General features: G+C 39.2%; 1 protein-coding gene across 2 annotated transcripts in view; it reads right to left on the bottom strand.

The window, feature by feature from the left end:
- The window catches only part of LOC139728841 (oxysterols receptor LXR-alpha-like), a 233,914-nt gene that overhangs the window by 169,584 nt on the left and 46,056 nt on the right, over positions 1-18,274 (bottom strand). The window contains exon 1 of one of the 2 annotated variants that reach the window (XM_071639778.1): positions 11,670-11,971. The exons of the other annotated variant lie outside the window; for it this stretch is intronic. Within the exon in view, the coding sequence (XP_071495879.1) occupies positions 11,670-11,790 (121 nt within the window). The 5' untranslated portion in view covers positions 11,791-11,971. Of the gene's footprint in view, positions 1-11,669; positions 11,972-18,274 lie in introns of those variants that run through there. 2 annotated transcript variants of the gene reach the window in all.

Here is an 18,274-nt window from a genome sequence, read left to right as displayed (position 1 = left end):
CAAAGGTCAAGTTGAACGAACTACTGATGACAAGCCAGGGTAAGTGGTAACTGGGTGGCGGAATCTCTGAGTCAATATTGACAAGGGCTGCAAACTTTTCAAACTTCTGCATGACGGGTTATCAATCAAACACGTACCTTATCAACTTTTGCAATTGCCATTTGCATTATAAGGAGTAAAGTGAATGGTCCACAGCTATAAGAAAGAATACCAGAATAAAACAAACATGGGTTTTCAACTGTTAGAAATGCATGATGTATAATGGATTCACAATCATTTACAAATCTCTCAGGATACATTCACAAACATTTCATATTTACGTATGATTTGTGAGACATATTACACAGTGCAATCCATCAAGTCTGTCTTGCACAAGCTACACTGGACTTTCCATGGAATGAATGAAATTGCTATTCTTACCAGAAATTTTGAGTTGTAAAGATATTCCAAACATTCTCACAGCATGTTCAAATTAATCAGAACTGAATTTCATAGCCGTTCTAATGAATACAGTTTGCTTGAAATGAATGTCATTATACTTCAAACTCGAAAATGTCTGCCATTGTCATCAGGTATTCTGTCAAGTATAGTCCATGTATTGTATCAAACCTTAATACTCTAAAACCAAAAATGTTCGCATGCATTTTAATTTCACAAATTTCAGAAGAGCCAAGATTCGCAAAATTGAAATACATGCAAAAGTTCTTGTCTACACTATATGCATTGCACATCAGTGGAAATTCGCCACGAAGAGCCATTGGCTCTTATTCACGAAATTTTCATGAGGCGAAAATATCTTGCCTTGCAGTATGTTGCAGTGTTGTTGTTGTTTTTTTTTTCAATCACGAGGAAATAAATCCAAAGAGCATGAAGGAATTTCTGTCAACCATGGTTGTTATGACAGTCTACCTCTCAGCAATTACAGGGTTAATTACTTATTATATATTTTTACCTCTATGCACACAGACAAACTGCCCAAGGCAAAGTGGGCACTATTCAAAAAGACATAATAATATGAAACAAATTAGTGTGATGAAAAGCTTCTGGAATAAAGCGGTCCTTTTTCCTATTTTTTGTTCTTTTTCTTTTTCTACAGGCTCAGTAATAATGATGATGATAATGATGAAGTCTTCTAATGCACAGTGTCTGTTGCACATTGATACTCTTGATGTAGAAGGGTGAGACCACTTTTTTACATTGTTTCATTTGCATAGACAGAGCCATAATTTACAAGATTAAGACTTAAGATGTCATTCAAGTCAACATATACACCAAATGTTTACAAAGAAAATGTGGATTACAAATAAATACGATTGAACACAAATCATGTCTATGATTTTATGTTCTATACCTAAGGATTTTTTTTTTTAAACCAATACAAAGCACTATGAATGAGCTATTAACAATAATAGATGAACTAATAGGATTGAGTACCTTCTCTCACTATTGATGCCTAGAATTAAAACATATCAGTATACATACTGTAATTACAAAGCCCTAGTATTGTTGATAGATAATTGGTAAGGACTGGACAGGTGTTACACATTCAGCCCATTTCATTTTTTTTTTTCCGTGTAATTCCTTGGAGGTTTTTTTTCCTTCTGTTTTTTTATGATGTTTATTGTTATGCTACTATGTTATGCTATGAATCTTAAATCAATAAAAAACAAATTAAAAAAAAAAACAAAACTTGCCATGAATCAGGTGGGCAAAACCCCCCAAAACAATAAGTAAGTCTGTTCATGGAGAAGAGGACCACAGGCACAAAGACCACCAATCATTCAAGATGCTCATCATATACCAGAGTACAGACATGCACCTTTTATAACGTCATAAAAGAAGCCAACTCCTGACTGCACAGATGCATGAGACCTTAGAACTGCATGTACCTGTACATTCATTTGTAAAATTCTACCTGCTCGTCTCCCCCAAAGCTATCAAGTTACAACAGACAGGAAGCAAGCAGGAAAGGTAACTTCAGACTCTTCGGTTCAAGGGTCTTCTATTGCTTTAGAGGTGTGACCTCCACAAAAGTACAATAGGCCTTTTTTTTTTTCTTTCTTTCTTTTTTTTTAAGGTGTGCAACAGCCAGGTATAATTCCCTTTAAATATGTTGATGGTTGGTGGAAAGCAGGGAGAGTGTGAACGGGGAGAGGCTCTTTGAGCGCCAGAGGTAGGTGCCTTTCCCTTCAAGGGGTGAGGCTGTCCCGCTGATACCAAAACATGTCGAAATGATCACCATTGTATGCAATAACAACTGAACCAGTGGGTATCTGCTCAATGTGTCCCTTCCACACACCCCCCCCCCCCCCCCCCTCCTTACCTGCACCAATAGCTCATAGCCATTGGCATTACAAGCACTAACTTTCACTGATGAAGGGTTTGTTCATACTTGGCACATAATCTGCATTTGGGTGCAGAAGTTTTTCACATAAATGACTAAAGAAAACTGATGACATAACTTATCCACTAAAATATGCCACATGGCACAAACCTAGGTTTATACTATCCTTCTTTACATGCACTCCCAAAGAGCACTGTAACATTTATTCCAGCTTCAAAAACATTTTTACACACACACACACACACACAAAACCATATCTTGCTACATTCATCACCTTATGACAAATAGTAATAACCAAATCATGAGCCAATTTTCTGCTCTTATACAAGCTATCAAAGCTCATAATCCACATACAGCTACATATTATGGAGGTAACACATTTGGAAAAGGATCACTCCATGAGCTTTGAAAAGCACACTCCCGGAAATATAAGGTAATTATATTGATTAGAATAATGACAGAAGCTTATCAAGAACAGATCAGAAAAATGTGAATAAAATCATTATGAAATCAGAATTTCAACCAAAAACAAAAACAACAACAAAACATGGCACCATTTTAGAGGGATGCATATCTTGCCATCCCCAGGGTTCTTCAAAATAGCCTAAACATTTGTTTATCTATTCTATAAATAATCTGCCCAAAATACTTCCTTTTGGATTGATTCAGTTCACTAGAACTGAATCTACCTGACACACATCAAGAACATGAGATATTCTATAAACAACACAGAAAATAATGGAAGTTTGCTTTTCTACATATCATTATGCACAACAAGTTAGTGATGCACCACTGAAAAGCAAGGGGGAGGGGGTTCTCTGAAATTGACATTGTAGTTAGATGTTTGTATGGACTAGTTGATATACCGCCCTTGGAATATAGAGTCAAATGTCTGAAATTGACATTACAGTGGTCATACTTGAATATTTTATCCATTCTGCTAAAATTGTTTTATTTCTGATAAGAGTTTTCACTGTTTTAAGTTATTAGAGCAAGGCAAAATACCTAGTGCACAAGCACAAACAGAAAACAATGCCTGCTGCAGACATATTTGGGTAAGGTTTCTGAAAGAATTACACCCCAAAGGCTGATTGAAACATCTGCAATAGGGAAGTGACAATCTTTGGAAACCCTCACCATTCCCACATTATTCTTTGTTTTATTTGAAAAGTATTGGTAGCTTGAAGCAAAAGTTTGCTTGTACATCAACCCATCGCTTGCACTACAACAAGGCATAAAAGGCTGATTTTATCTTGTTTATATGATGACTAGCGCTGTCACCTCAAACTGAACTATACATGTAGCCTCTTTCTGTTCAAGGACTACCAGGTTTCAACCCATTAATTGTTTGGTTATAACGTTAAATCGCTCTTCCTCATATGGAAATAAGTGCCACTATTAACATACTGTTTGAATGATGTAAATCTGTCACATTGTGAAGTGAACTCTCTGGCATTTTGCCAGCCTAAACCACACTTTGCAAAATTGGTTTCCCTGTAGACCAATGGTGCGACATCAAGGATTGGATAGTGATGGGATGCACACAAGTATAACGGGGAAAAGGAGAGAAAGAGACGTAAATGGAGGGGGAGAAATGATCTTGAATTCAGCAGTAGGCAGATCTCTCCCTGGTTTTGGCATGTACACCATGCTCTCTGAACTTTCCTACAAATGAGATTTATGTTTCTCCTCGGGGTAGTATGCCAAGGGCGAACATGATAAGGAAGCATGTTGGAGTCACTTTCTTCTCTCAGCTGGACCTACCTTTCTCTATCCTTCCAATACCAAACGGACAGCCTTGTCTTTTAATCACTTTACAATTCACATCTTTTTAAACTACCTGTGCTTTCAGATTTGTAGAGCAAACCAACAGTGTACAACATACCAATGCTCTGTGAGCATAGAAGAGACACGCCTCCCTGCAACAGCCATCACTTGGCAGCATTTGGTTGAGATGCCCTCACCACAGACATGAAAATCCCATATAGCAGTGGAAGCTCATTCAAAATGTGCAGGGAGCCTCAATACTGTGTGCAATGTGGACCTTGGGATAGCTTTGCACACTGTATTGTTGATGATGTCCACACCTCAAACGTCAATTTTGCAGGGGATGCATTACTTTGGCATTCACTGCAAACGACCTCTGCCTATTCTAACGACCTACCGATATGAGACCAGTATAGACAGGAGCATGGTATTGATAGACAATGATAACAGATAATAGATAAACAATATGCGGAACCTTCATTTCAACATACAAAGTAGGCCTATAGGGCCTACTCATGGATTTACATGAGCATTCAGGCAAATGTACAGTCTGGTAAAACATCAAACTAAAACGTATCACGTTTGTAAGCACACACTCTTTATATTCTATACAGCAGGCAAATTATATGATGTATTTTTAGCATTTTGGAACTTTCATAAGTTTTCACACACTTAATCCCCTTTATACCACATAATAAATATTTGCTGGTAAATGCGAATGAAAGTATATCTGACAGTATTAATGATGAAAGCAACAATGATGATGATGTTGATGATGATGAAAATGTATGTGAATTAGATTATAAAGTATATTTTTAACATTGCTGCTGATGATAAAGCATCACTACATCACAAGTTGAAAGTGCACATTTGGGTAGCAACAAACCTGCCATGAAAATCAAGCAAATAAGAAGCGAAAGGAATCAGCCACCTGCTCACACAGAGAGATAGGCACATCTATGCCGCGATTCATCAATGCCACTGCAAACATTTCATTCCTCAATTGTCTGTTACACAATCAAGATTAATTGTAACCCTGGCGCAGTCCCATGGTTGGCAAATGCCGATTGATGATACGAGCGAGCATTTCTATGCCCGGGATGAGACAATTACTACCGATCCCTTTGTCGGTGGGAGAGACAGGTGAAGAGGCCACAAGCCTTGAACTTCTTCATCTGAAGAGCTCATTCTGGGCCAGCAGAGGGAGACTCAAACCTCTTTGTGCATGTGTGTGTGGTGTGTGTGAGTGAGTGTGTGTGTGTGTGTGTCCTTTATTTACCATCACATATGATGTGACACTGGAATACGTGGGGAGATGACAGAACTATGCAACACATTTCTAAGCATTTACAGCCCCTTGTATGACGACACTGGAAAGGGAGTGGAGATATTATCATAATGCAGCTCGCTACAGGGTTCAGGGAACTTTCTTGATGAAGACATAATTATGTAGGGCCTAATGATTACTTGCAATGAACCGATACATGGTTCTTGCTGGTAACTTTCATTTTCAAACACCCGAAGACATTATACAACTGCTATGTCTGCATTTGTGGATTTCATCCATTACAGATAAAGTTGTGCTCAAATTGTGTCACTTCAGGAAATTACTGTCCTTCACAAATCTGCCATTTTCTCAGAATTCCATATTTCTATTTTTTTTCTTCTTTTTTTTTTGCCTAGATATAACATGTGACATATATTTGACAGCTTCATGAACTCCATTCAAATCTAAAGCACGCCTGTAGAACAAGGGTTGTCCCTGACAACCAAAGCGTTGTGCAAGGCTTGCCCAACATGTCAACTACTGCTGTACATGTGTAAAACAGATTCCAGTATCAAAACGTTGTACAAGCAGGAACAGTTTAATTCAAGGTAATAGTTCTTTTGTAGATGCTCAGAGAAAGATACCTATATAATGACTTAGAACATAATAGAAAATGTTTGGCAATAAGTTTTAAAAAGGATGCAATTCTCCAGAATACCAGTAAGCATGACTTGACAGGAAATAACAATCAGCATAAAGATTACAAAAAGATTCTCTCAATACCTATCTTCTTCCACATATGAAATGAAATGATGTGCTGGTATTTTCTTTTAAGGAAAGGGGAGACTTGTACTGGCTATAATACTGGAATCCTGCCTCTGTGCTCAAGACCTAGTTATTGGAACTTTTACTTCATGCATGGCTACGAAAGTAGGACGCAATTTAATATTCCTCCCACAAAATTTTGTGACAATATAAATATTGCTCCTAGAGGAAACACTCAACCACATTGATATAGATTCTAATTGTTACACGTACAAGGCACTTTTGCTATGAGGCAACAAGCAGAGAGCTGTATCATCATTGCATACTCTGACATACACAAAAAATACTCAGCCGAAAGAGGGAAGGCTTATACTTTTTCAACAACAACAACAAATACAAATTTTACAATACCACAATACCCCCAAAATGAAAAGGGCACATATGATATGCTAATGAGAGTTATAACTTAACATGAAAAGGAAGAAATGTGATCATTTCCAAGCATCAACAGAAAAAAAATAAAAATAAAAAATCCGGATCTGTTACTGATGCAGCCATCATCCAGAATGTTAACACAGGTTTCCATGATCACTTGACAATTTGAATAACCTATTTGCATAAATGATCAAGACAAGATGGTGCCGCATCTTACATTTTCTCAAGTACTGTGTTGATAAAAGTTACTATCAAAATTGAAGAGCACTGACTTGTATCTATGCATCTCATAGTTCAACAAATACACTGATCCAGCACTAGTCCACACAAATACTAGGTTCACCATAGGCTAAAGAATATGACTTCTGTCGCAACAAACAGATTAAAAAGATATGGAGTTACATGTATATAAGGACTAGGAAGCACTATTTAAATTTGATGTAATATTTCTGCATATTTGAGGTCTGAATGTTTGATCAATTAAAAAAAAGAAAAAAGCATGTGTCTGAACAGAGACAATAACATACACAATAGATGCTGAACAACAGAAAAACAATAAATGACATAAGACGACAGAAATGGTATATCTGGGATTACATGTATGGCACAATTATTCACTCTCAAGAGTTACACTTGTAGCAGGAACTCTGTCCTGTGTAAGCCTGGGTAGAATTGTTTTTAGGTTATAAATGTTTCCAAACCCTTTCCTCGACAGGAAATGGATCTGCAATAAACCCACCCACCCAATAAAATTCTGTTTCTTTTTTTTTTTCTTTAATGTTCATAGGCCTATGTGATAAACAGCAGTTGCTACCCTCCATTCCAGGCCACAGCCATGTCTATCATAATAATCACCCAAGAATATTCACGCTGCACAGTCAACTTTGCATTGAAGTGTCAGTAATTTTAAATAAAGAGAAAATTCTCACAAAAAAAAGATTATATGCAAATTATTGTTAGTCAAAAACTGCCAAAGTGAATACTTAGTCTCTAGTCTTTAATAGATATGACTATATGCTGAGTTAATTGTCACAATTATGAGCCAGAAGCTCTAGACCTTTTCATGTATAGGCCTACCAGGGCTGTGTTGCTGCTGTTGTTGTTCTCTTTGTTTTTGTTGAGCAATAAATCATCTATATGAACCCAAGACTTCTAACTCCATATCAATACCACCTGTCCAGGGCTTATCTTTCTCATCCTTCATACTTATAAAACATAAACATGCAATATCTGAACCATATTGCACATTGTATTCCCCCCACTTTCCACAAATGAAAGGGATGGGATAATGACAGAACATAATGTTTTGTATGAGTTTTATACCACTGAGTGGTAAAACCATCGCAATAGTGTATGATGCTGATGCTATATTATTATTATTATTATTACTATTATTTATAGTGCGCTTTTCCCACAAGGCCCAAAGCGCTTACAATCAATTCAAAACATGTACGACAGTATGTATAATTGGATAAATGTTATATATACAGCTACGAACTAGTTGCTACTGAAAAGATGTGTTTTCAAGGCTTTTTTGAACACACTGACTGATGGAGACTGTCTAACGGTAAGTGGTAAATTGTTCCAGTGCTTTGAAGCAGACACAGTAAATGTCCTATCACCGGCTAAGGTGCGAGTAACAGAGTATGTGAGACGAAGCGGATCACTAGATGACCTCAAATTTCTAGTAGGTGTATATAAAGTCAAACAGGCGTCTAAATATTTCGGAGCTATATCAACGTGAAGCCCCTTGCTTGGGAAACATATCGTAGGGAAATAGCATTCTGAAATGCAACTGGTATTGTTTAATTGCTTTTTTATTAACCCTACAAAAATTCTGTCTCACGATTGTATTAGTAAACCTAAAGCTACCTACAGGCTGACATCTATAACCACAATTTTGCCTATTTACTCTGGATCTACTTGAATATAATTCATATATACATACTCATGTAAACATATATATCAACTACTGCTCCACTTCTGTCACTCCACTCACTACCACTGATAAAGATAAAAAGGGACCAATACTATTTATACAACAGTCATCACTATCATACGTTACTACTGCTTCTGCAACTAGTTGTACAAGGCTTACATGACTGCCGTGATCAGAATGTGAGCAAATTAATCACTCTTCCATCAAGTTGTTTTTATTGCAACTAATTGACAAATGGTCCTACATCAACATATATTGCCACAAATAAGTCAGTGTTTGTTTGTTTGGTTTTTTTTTTATAGTAAAAGCCTTGATTAAAATTATGGCCAGACATACTTGCATAGGATTCAAACCCACAACCTCCTGATTGCTAGACAGGTGTCATATCCACTAAACTACCAAGCTTCACCACCAGCAGCCAATAATGGTTCTGATCCCACATAGCAGCAGGTACTGAATGTATTTTACTCAAATTAATGACTTTTGCATCAAGATGTTTTTACTGCATCTGATCGAAAAATCACTGTACATCGATGTAAATAACCACCTACTATTCAGTGTTTTGTAGTGCATTCATATATTCACAAGACCAATCACATTACAGTCTTTTCCTCTGGAAAACAAAATGTCACACATGTCATTTCTACAAAAGCGACATCACGGCCAAATGAACGTGGCAGCTATTTCGAGATTTTGCAGGACGCCAGGGTGACGACTTACTGACATTCAGAATGTGCTAACTTTTTTTTCACACCTGTGGGGTACGCAAAAGTAGCCTATTTGCTAAACTGCTGGTTTGGTTTGACTGATATCGTCCAGATCAACTTTCCCTTTCTGATATGTTGATTTTTAGACTGAACCCTGCTTAGATTTGAAGTAAGTTGATCTTCCTTACTCTTTCTGTTGCTGTTATACTACCATCAAATATAATGATAATAACAGCCATATAATAACAACATTGAACATAAAATGATGATTATAGTAGAAGTAACTAGTAATAGCAGTAGCAGCAGCAGCAGCAGCAATAGTGATACAACAGATACGGATATAATGATGTTGATAATGATAATGATAATAATAATAATAATGATAATAGTAAGCTTTTCTTTGTTGTTTGCTGACAAGCAGTTTATCCTGTTTTCATAAATACCTTCTGAATTTCTCAATTTTTCAAGGTTGTGTTCTGAAGTACAGCACAACAACAACAACAACAACAACAACAACAACAAAATAAATAGACAAAAACAGGGCGACTCTGAGGTTAGCATAGTCTGAGCATGTTTCATGATGGAGCAGCCTCTCTGCTGGAGACCGTTTCTCGTGTGTGTCCGTGTGTGCGTCGTCGGTTTTAAACAGGAGGAATTGCAATAGCTGCGACCATGTTTGCAAACAAGGCTTCCCCCGGCATGTCGCCCAAGATCAGTCACATCTCGGCCTGATATACGGGCACCGCGATGACTGATGCACTGGAGGCATGCCTGATTATACCCGGAGTCGGTTTCCACGCACTGCCAGCTTGCATATCCTACCACATTCTACCGTGGGTAATCCATCACAACTACCAGCACAACATGCTTCCATTTATGAGCAAAAATCTCAAGATTATCCTGTGCACTATAACAAAATAGCCTCAACATTGGTCATGACCAAAATGTAGGCTCACAAATGATAACAGCAAACCTCACAAAAAATAAAAACAATTACAAATAATGCACTGCAAGGTCTCAAACTACAGGCTATGTATTGTGGTAAATTGAACAAGAATATACAGTAAATTACAATAATGCTAAGATTTACTGATTCAATATGGTGCTTGTTCCAAAAATTCTCTTACACTTTCTATGAACGAAATTACTGGTGAAAAACAATATTTGAGCATATAAGTCCTTTCTCTAACAAGTTCCTATACAGTAGCCTACCGTCGTATAGCACCAATAGATATTACATCTACCAGCATGTATATTGTGATAAGGTAAATGTATCAAGCTTTGGACACCCAAAGTTTACAAATCAACATTAGTATGTAAGTATGCATACTGTGTGATCAGGGAAATGTATTATGCTTTACAATTTGTACACACCTCAAGTATACAACTATATTAGGATAGCCAAATATATTTGAATGCCATGAAGTCACGATGACTAATGTTTCTTTTAGGTTTGTTTGAGATCCTGCTGTGTAGGCCTATTAGAAATCTATCTGCCATCAGTGTTGGTTAGCAGTTTTTCATACTTTAATAAATTATTTATTGTGACAGATTCCTTATGCATACCTGCGATCATTAGGCATGTGCTTAAATATATCTGTAAAGCCCCCAAAATCAGTTAAATCACTTACATTTCATTTTATAGCTTTAATGCCAGTATGTTGCGCTAGGAAATGTAAAAAAAAAAAATAACAATAATAATAATACACAATCTTGGTTGAGTTGGCATATCAAGGGTATTCAAAATCATTCACCACCACCTCTCTTATATTCACATTCCATGACTGCCTTCTTGATTCAACAACACTAAATGTAAGTACTTTAAATAAAGTGGAGAAACAAGACAGCCATGTCCTCTACTCAAAATGTTTCATAACAGTCGTTCAAGCAACTGTGTAAATCTTTTTCTGTTGTACAGGTTGATAACTTTGAATCTTGCAATATGATGAGTGTCAGGATTGGTTTTAGGTAACAAAAGGGCCAAGGCGAACTGAAATGCAGCTTCAAGTGAAAACTCCATTACCTGTCATAGCATCTCTGCATGCGGCCTCGTCAATATGATGTTCTCAGTATGACAATATCAATTAGGACTTGAATTTTGCTATCGGGTCTACAACAGAACAAACAGAACGAAAAAAAAATAATGCACTGGCATCCCCAGAACCCTTCAGGCAAAGTTGTCACGTTGTCGTCGTCGCAGATATCTTCATCCCGAAACGCACCACTCGCAACCTTACCGCACCCTGACATAAACAAATGGTCATGTTCCTCAGTCAATCTCTCCTCTCTCTTTCTGTCCTTTTCCTCTCTCTCTCTCTCTCTCCTTTGACAAAGACTACATAAACCTAAAATATGTCATGATAACTAAGACCCCCTGCCTCTGTCCCCCCCCCCTCCCCCCCCCCCCCCACAATATTTTCCCTGACCCCTGCAGAAGTTACTCACCCACTTGCATGTCCTCAGCGGCCTGGCCCATCTGACTGATGGCATTCTGTAGACCCACTCTGGGTAACATCGACGCAGGAATGGTCCCCCTCACGCTGTCCATGGCATGGCGAGCGAGCATGACTTACAGATTCCCACGCATCCAATCGCACCGGCGAAAAAAATACCACCAAGATGAAAATGATTACAAAAGAACACGGCTAAATACAAACAAACCAAAAGAGAAATGCTGGCTTATCTCGCAGCTTATCTATCCAAGAGGACAAACAGTAGTGTCAGAAATGCGATGCTACCTGCGGAAAGTTTGCTCTCAAACTCTTGCCGGCTGCCCAACCGCACGCTTGTCGCGATTGCATTTGCTCATGGATGTTTGGCTTTGAGAGACCTGGATCATGCACTCAAGTGTGACAATCATAACTTACATCAATGTCTTCAAGGACGCCGATTAATTTCTTCTTTTAAATCTCTCAAGATGACAACTGCTCCTCTCTTGGGCCCAGCTCTCATTGATGAATCCCACTAGAGGGTTGCAAATTTCTGTGGAGTAAACCCAGGAGATGAAGTTTGTCTGTTGAAGAAATATCTCCACAAAGAAGACACTAATTAAGCACAAAAGATGTTTTCGCTGATCAACTTAAGTTTCTTTTACTTGTTTACAACCAGAAGCAGTACTCCCATTGGACGTAGATTGATATATGAAATTGCTAGGACTTACTCTTAACTTTTTGGGGGTGAAAATCGAAAACTTGGGGCTGATAAATTTTGAATGACATCACTGCACGCAATATTTCATGACATCAACTCTTCCAAATCATCTTAACCCAATTAGCATCCAATCTATAATACCATGTAGGCGTCTTTTATTCCTCAGCAGTGAAAGGGTTCACGGATAAGTCCGAGAGAGGGGCAAGGTGCTACTACAACTGCACAGGCTGATGTCTAGTCAGAGCAGGACTGAGTGATTCGTCATTCAATTAAAATCAGAGTTATTCATGACATCTGAGCGACTCCTATTGTGCCGTTTGAAATGCTTCACTTGCAAGAGAGGCTAGATCCTCCTCCTCCCCGCGTGCAAGAGGACACTTTCCACAAACGCTGCAAGCTCTGGAAAAAAAGGGAGGTGGTTCCAATGATTGAACACGGACAGTTTTTCATATTCTTTTACGAGTCCTCCAGGAGCAGTTTATTGGGTTGTTAACTTGGCCCAACGAGGCAATGCACAGGAGAGAGGGAATGAGAGAGAGAGAGCGCACACACAATCTCCTGTCGCTACAGCTCCCGGCGAGACATCCAGCCCTAGGGTTCAGGCAGCCTCAACGTCCGTGTTTAACACACCACCCGGCTGCCACAGCAAAGCAGGGCAGCTGAGAGAAATGTGATGGGGGGAGGGAAAAATAATATCACTGCCCGGCAGAACACCTTTTTTTTTTCCGTTCCCTCAAGCGACCAGGTAATTGGTACGGAGAATGGGCCAAAAGGTGCCTCTGGTTTGAATTCAGTGGGGTTTAGATCCGTGTTGCACCAGTCCTCACAATGAGAAATAGAAAAGGTGCTTGTGTCAGGACAGCGGTGAGGTTGTATGTCGCACAAGGAGAGGGTCACGGAGACATTGTCAGCAGGCAGGGAGGCAGCCTGAGCTTGTCATGTACACATGGATGGTGTGTGTTGTTCCCTCCCCTGATCCACATATACCAGACGCTCTACTAAAGGTATGGGGCTATACACCCATACACACAGACGACATTCAATATTACTAGACTAGGCCTTGGCTTTCTATTATTTTTTCCCCTAGTCATACATGCGTTTCACCTCCATTCCCCACCCCCTTTTTCTCGATCTCTCTGTCTGTCTCTGTCTCTGTCTGTCTGTACCTCTCTCTCTTTCTCTCTCTGTTTATCTGCCTCTTTCTACCGCTTTTTCTCTGTCTCTCAGAATGTCCCTCTTTCTCTCTGCATTGAGCACCCTCCCCCCCCCCCCCCCCAAATTCATATACACATCGCAAGCTTGACCTTGAATACCACTAAGGTCATTCTCAGGTCAGCTTCTTCAGCCTACACCAGCCAATGAACGCCTGAAGATCCAGGTCACGATTTGCATGTTAATACAAGGTATATGACTCAGCCAGCCAGCCAGCGAGGGGATAACTACATCATATAGCTGGTAGGCATAATGGAACATCCCACTCTCAGGTTCAGGTGCACTTTGCAGGCCACTCCACTTCCCTTCTGGGGGTGGTCAGCTACTGCTGGCTCATGTTCACTGCGTGGTATTGGTTTGGGCGCAAAGTGCCCACAACAGACCACAGGCACTCCACACACAGCTCCCCCCCCCCCCCCCCTCTCTCTCTCTCTCTCTCTAGGTTTCCGTTTTTATCTCTCATTATCAAATAAAAGTTCCTGTAGGTACATGGTGCAATACATTAAATTTCTGGTGGCAGAACTAGCTCTGCCAATTTTTTCCCCCCGTCTACACAGTTTGCCTTCTCCATCAGTATTCTCGTCTTTGTCCCTGCTTTTTCACCACGTCTATATCATATCCAGTCGCACATCCTTCATACTCTCTAAAATCATGCAAAGTTCTCTTGGCCTACAACTGCAATTAGCTTCTTTGTTCTCTTGTTGTACGAAATGCTGTCTCGTCTGGAGCAGCCGAGAAGCTGACATGCATAGGTCGGCCTGGTACTTCCTATACAGACATCTACATTCCCAATACACATCCACCACATGCATTAATGGCGTGCATCAACGCATGATAATACCGCAGAGGACGTTCAAGGGAAAGCTGCTCAATGCTGCATGCCATCATATCTGAGGAAAACAGTTTTTTTTACGTAGAAAAATGCATAAGTTCTTTGAACCCTGCGGTATGCCAAGGGTACATGAGAGACCGGAGGTATATCTAGACATGGATATCACTCGATCACCATTACAAGTTTTTTTTTTTTCTGAAACTTACTCGTAATCATATGACACATTTGCATTCAAAGGACACGATCCAGTGCATTAACACAGCATTTCATTTCACTGTATCTGCATCATTATCTGCAGGTTAATCAGTTTGTTAACGATGGGTCCTACCCTGGTCGTACATCATGTTCAACAAAAGTTTGCTATATTATTACTTCACTAGCAGCACCCGTGGAAATCCACGGGTCTGAGGGGTTTTATTTTTTTTTTCTCATAATACGATTTTGCACATTTTTATTGAAGAAATAAAAAGAAAAGTCTTCTCATTCTTTCGTTAATTGTGCTGTCTTCTAAATGACCACCCTTCCCAGAAATTTTATAATACATTTTTGTAGTATATGCCAGGCGATCCGGTCCATTAATTGGTAGGGATCATTCCCGCCACTACTTGCTTTTATTATGGAACTTGAGTTTCGAGGGGTTATTTGCACCCGTTGAAGTCCAACAGTTGTCTTGTTGCCCCTCACCCCTCTCCCCCCCCCCCCTCACGCACACACACATTTCCACCTCCGCAGGGCAAAAAACAAAAACATTCAGGGAAAAATTACCAAAAACGCAAATGAGATTCCCCGAAAGTTCTGCCCACAGGTTGTTCCCGTCGAAACGGGAAGTTATTAACACTATGACTTTGATTACCCCCTGCTCTTGCATCCACGCGGGCACCCGCGGGAATCCACGGCTGGTCTCAAGGCCTCGGTTTGTTTTGTGTTTTTTTTTTCATGTTTCTTTTCCCCACGTTATGAGAGAAAAATAAGATATTTTCGTCTTCATAATTTTGCTCCCTCCTTGTTGTTTTTAATCACCAAAACTTGGCTTGATATATCATATTAATATAGAACTACATCTGCTTCAGATTGTACATTATCATAATTAATATTAGGCCTACAATTATTGCTCCTATTATTCTTATTATTATATCATTATTATCATTATCCCTATCATTATTATTATTATTATTATTATCATCATTGTTATTATTTGGGGAGGGGGAGATCATAGTCATCAGGTTTAATATGCACCCGTGGGAGTAGGTTCTCACGACCTCGTATTTTTTTTCTTTAATATTTTTCCCATGTTATGGAAGAAAGAAGAATATATACATCACTGCATTCGTCTTCATTTGCTCCCTCTTTTTTTTTTCACCAAAACTTGGTTTGATAGACCATAGAACCACACATTCTATTTCCACTTGCAATTTTAAAAATAGGCGGTCGGCAAAGCGAGGTTTTCCTCTACGTCCGCTCATCTTATGAATATGTATGATTACAGCAGCTCTGCAGTAAACGAATGGACACAGCTGCGCGTGTAATCTGATATGTAAGGGTACGATCGGCAAATATATTTAGCCGCGTCCTAAACAGTCTGCGTACAATGACACCGGACTTGAGAGCAAACGGGGCTTAATTGCAGAATAACGGCGAGCAAACTAAATGACGTACCTGAGCTGCATATAGTATTCTGCAGTTGTGCAAAATACAATTACATAACCAACGTTCGTTGTTTTCATTTGGGGACGCCAATAATGGCGAACTGTACGTAAATGCCCTTGTAGTCCATATCACGCACACACAGATTCATGTAATCATCGTCAATACATTCAGTACACGTAACAGGCGGAGGCAAAGGTACATCACAGAACTATATACACACAGTGTAGAGTGTGTATAGAGTTCTGCGAGGTACATTGTGTGTGTGCGTGCGCGTCCGCCGGAAGATGTCAGAGATTTCGCTGCACCATCATCTTTAGTATCCCCCAGTGTCTCTGCAAGCTAAAAGATGGAAGATCGAGAAAGCAGGAGGCCAGCGCAGGTTCCGTGAATATTGAAACGCTCGGCTCTTTCGTCACGCACAAAAATGCATTATGCATGTAGCTAATTAATTTTTCTTTTTCGTCCTCGACGTCGACACGGAGGCGGAGAGGGGACGAAACCCACGCCATTCGATGTAGGATACTCTCCTGCGGCCGACGGCACCGGTCGCAGCTGCCCGGAGCCGACGGCTCGGGAGGAGATAGAGAAACCAGCAACGCCGAAATAAAACAGGAAATACATAAGGCCGCGACAACAACAACAACTTCGAGTATTATAGTATAGGAAACTGTCATGTATTTTATGTTTTGGGGATGACTTTGGGATTTGTTTGTTTGTTTGTTTGTTTGTTTGTTTGTTTGTTTATTTGTGACCATCCCCAGAATACATACTTCCCAGCACATTATCACCACATATCCGAACTCACTGCATGCAGGCATACTAATCTTGGCACGTTCTCAACTAAAAAAAATCATTCTGAACGTGGACGAAATTATGAAATCAGAAATAACATTGCACTTTTTAGTACATGCGACCTACTTTTTTTTTCCCATGGAGCAAGCTTGTCTGCATACTTGTAATCCAATATACAGAGATATTTGGCATGCTTGTGTGATATGCCCTTTTGAAGTGGAAAGTAATCATAAGCACCGAGAGTTATTAAAAACATGATCGAATCTACAGATATTTTTAGCCAAATGAGGCAAAATAGTAAAGGAGCCCCACTACATGTGTATCTAAACTCTTCATGACTCCCTTCATCAGCTACGGCATCAAAACTCAAATTGTTCGGTAAAAATCATGCAGTAATACACTGCTGGGAAGGATGAAGGAGTCAAATTACATAATTTACTCTTATCTATGATGCAGAGTTACAGCTAAATAAAACCGATTCCTGCTAAAATACTTCCATAAAAGAAGCAAAATGTTCATATACCATAAGACATTAAGGGACATTTTTTTTTTATTGTTGTAAAATATTTCTAGAGTTCAGACTACATAAACAGTGCACCATATGAACATATTTGTCACGACATATGGATTGCTGTAAGTTTTACCATGTATGATAATTCAAGACACACTCACAGGGTCCATTTCACTCCTTTAAACTCTGAACTTGGCAGAATTATAAAAAAGAAAGAAAAAAAAAGAGGCATTTTGAGGTCAAATGTTGAATGCAAGGAATCTAGAAGACTGAGTGACAAGATTTGTTTTTGTTTTTCAATTTAACCCTCACAATGTCAAAGGATGAGTAGCAGCTACTGTAACTACAGAGGTTTGTTATTGCATGCTGAGCCTTCTTGTAACTTTCCTCTATCATTCATATCATATCTACCTTATGCTCACAATATCAACCCTTTCAACATAGGTACATATCATTGACATTTGTCATCTAACAAGTAATTTTTTGGTACTCAGCATGGTCAAACACAAGAAACGCATGCAAATGGATCCCAAGATTTGAAAACAGAAGCAGCTACAACATGTTGCTTGAAGGAAGTTAGAAGCAGTTAGTTCCCAACTCACTTGTAGAGGTTGTTTATATAGTTGCCATCTTACAATGCATCATGGGAAGGGGTGTCTCATATAGTAATAAACATATTGCACCATAAAGGGGTAACCAAACATTGACCACCATATACTTGTCATCTAGTGGTACTTGGGCAAAATATTTGATGGGTTCGCTTGCCACAATCTCTAGCAATCATTGATCATTGATTCGAAATATGTAAATGATTTTAATGATAACCACACGTGAGATGGTTTTGATCACACCTTCAGCATACACAATTCTCATGCAACTTTGTCATCCTAACAGGATTTTGTATAC

Source organism: Diadema antillarum, unplaced genomic scaffold (genome assembly GCF_040938485.1).
Source record: "Diadema antillarum isolate AM-2024a unplaced genomic scaffold, OU_Dant_1.0 seq00000203_RagTag, whole genome shotgun sequence".
Lineage (NCBI taxonomy): Eukaryota > Metazoa > Echinodermata > Echinoidea > Diadematoida > Diadematidae > Diadema > Diadema antillarum.
The sequence above is the reverse complement of the archived record's forward strand: the minus strand, read 5'-3'. Positions and strand labels throughout refer to the sequence as shown.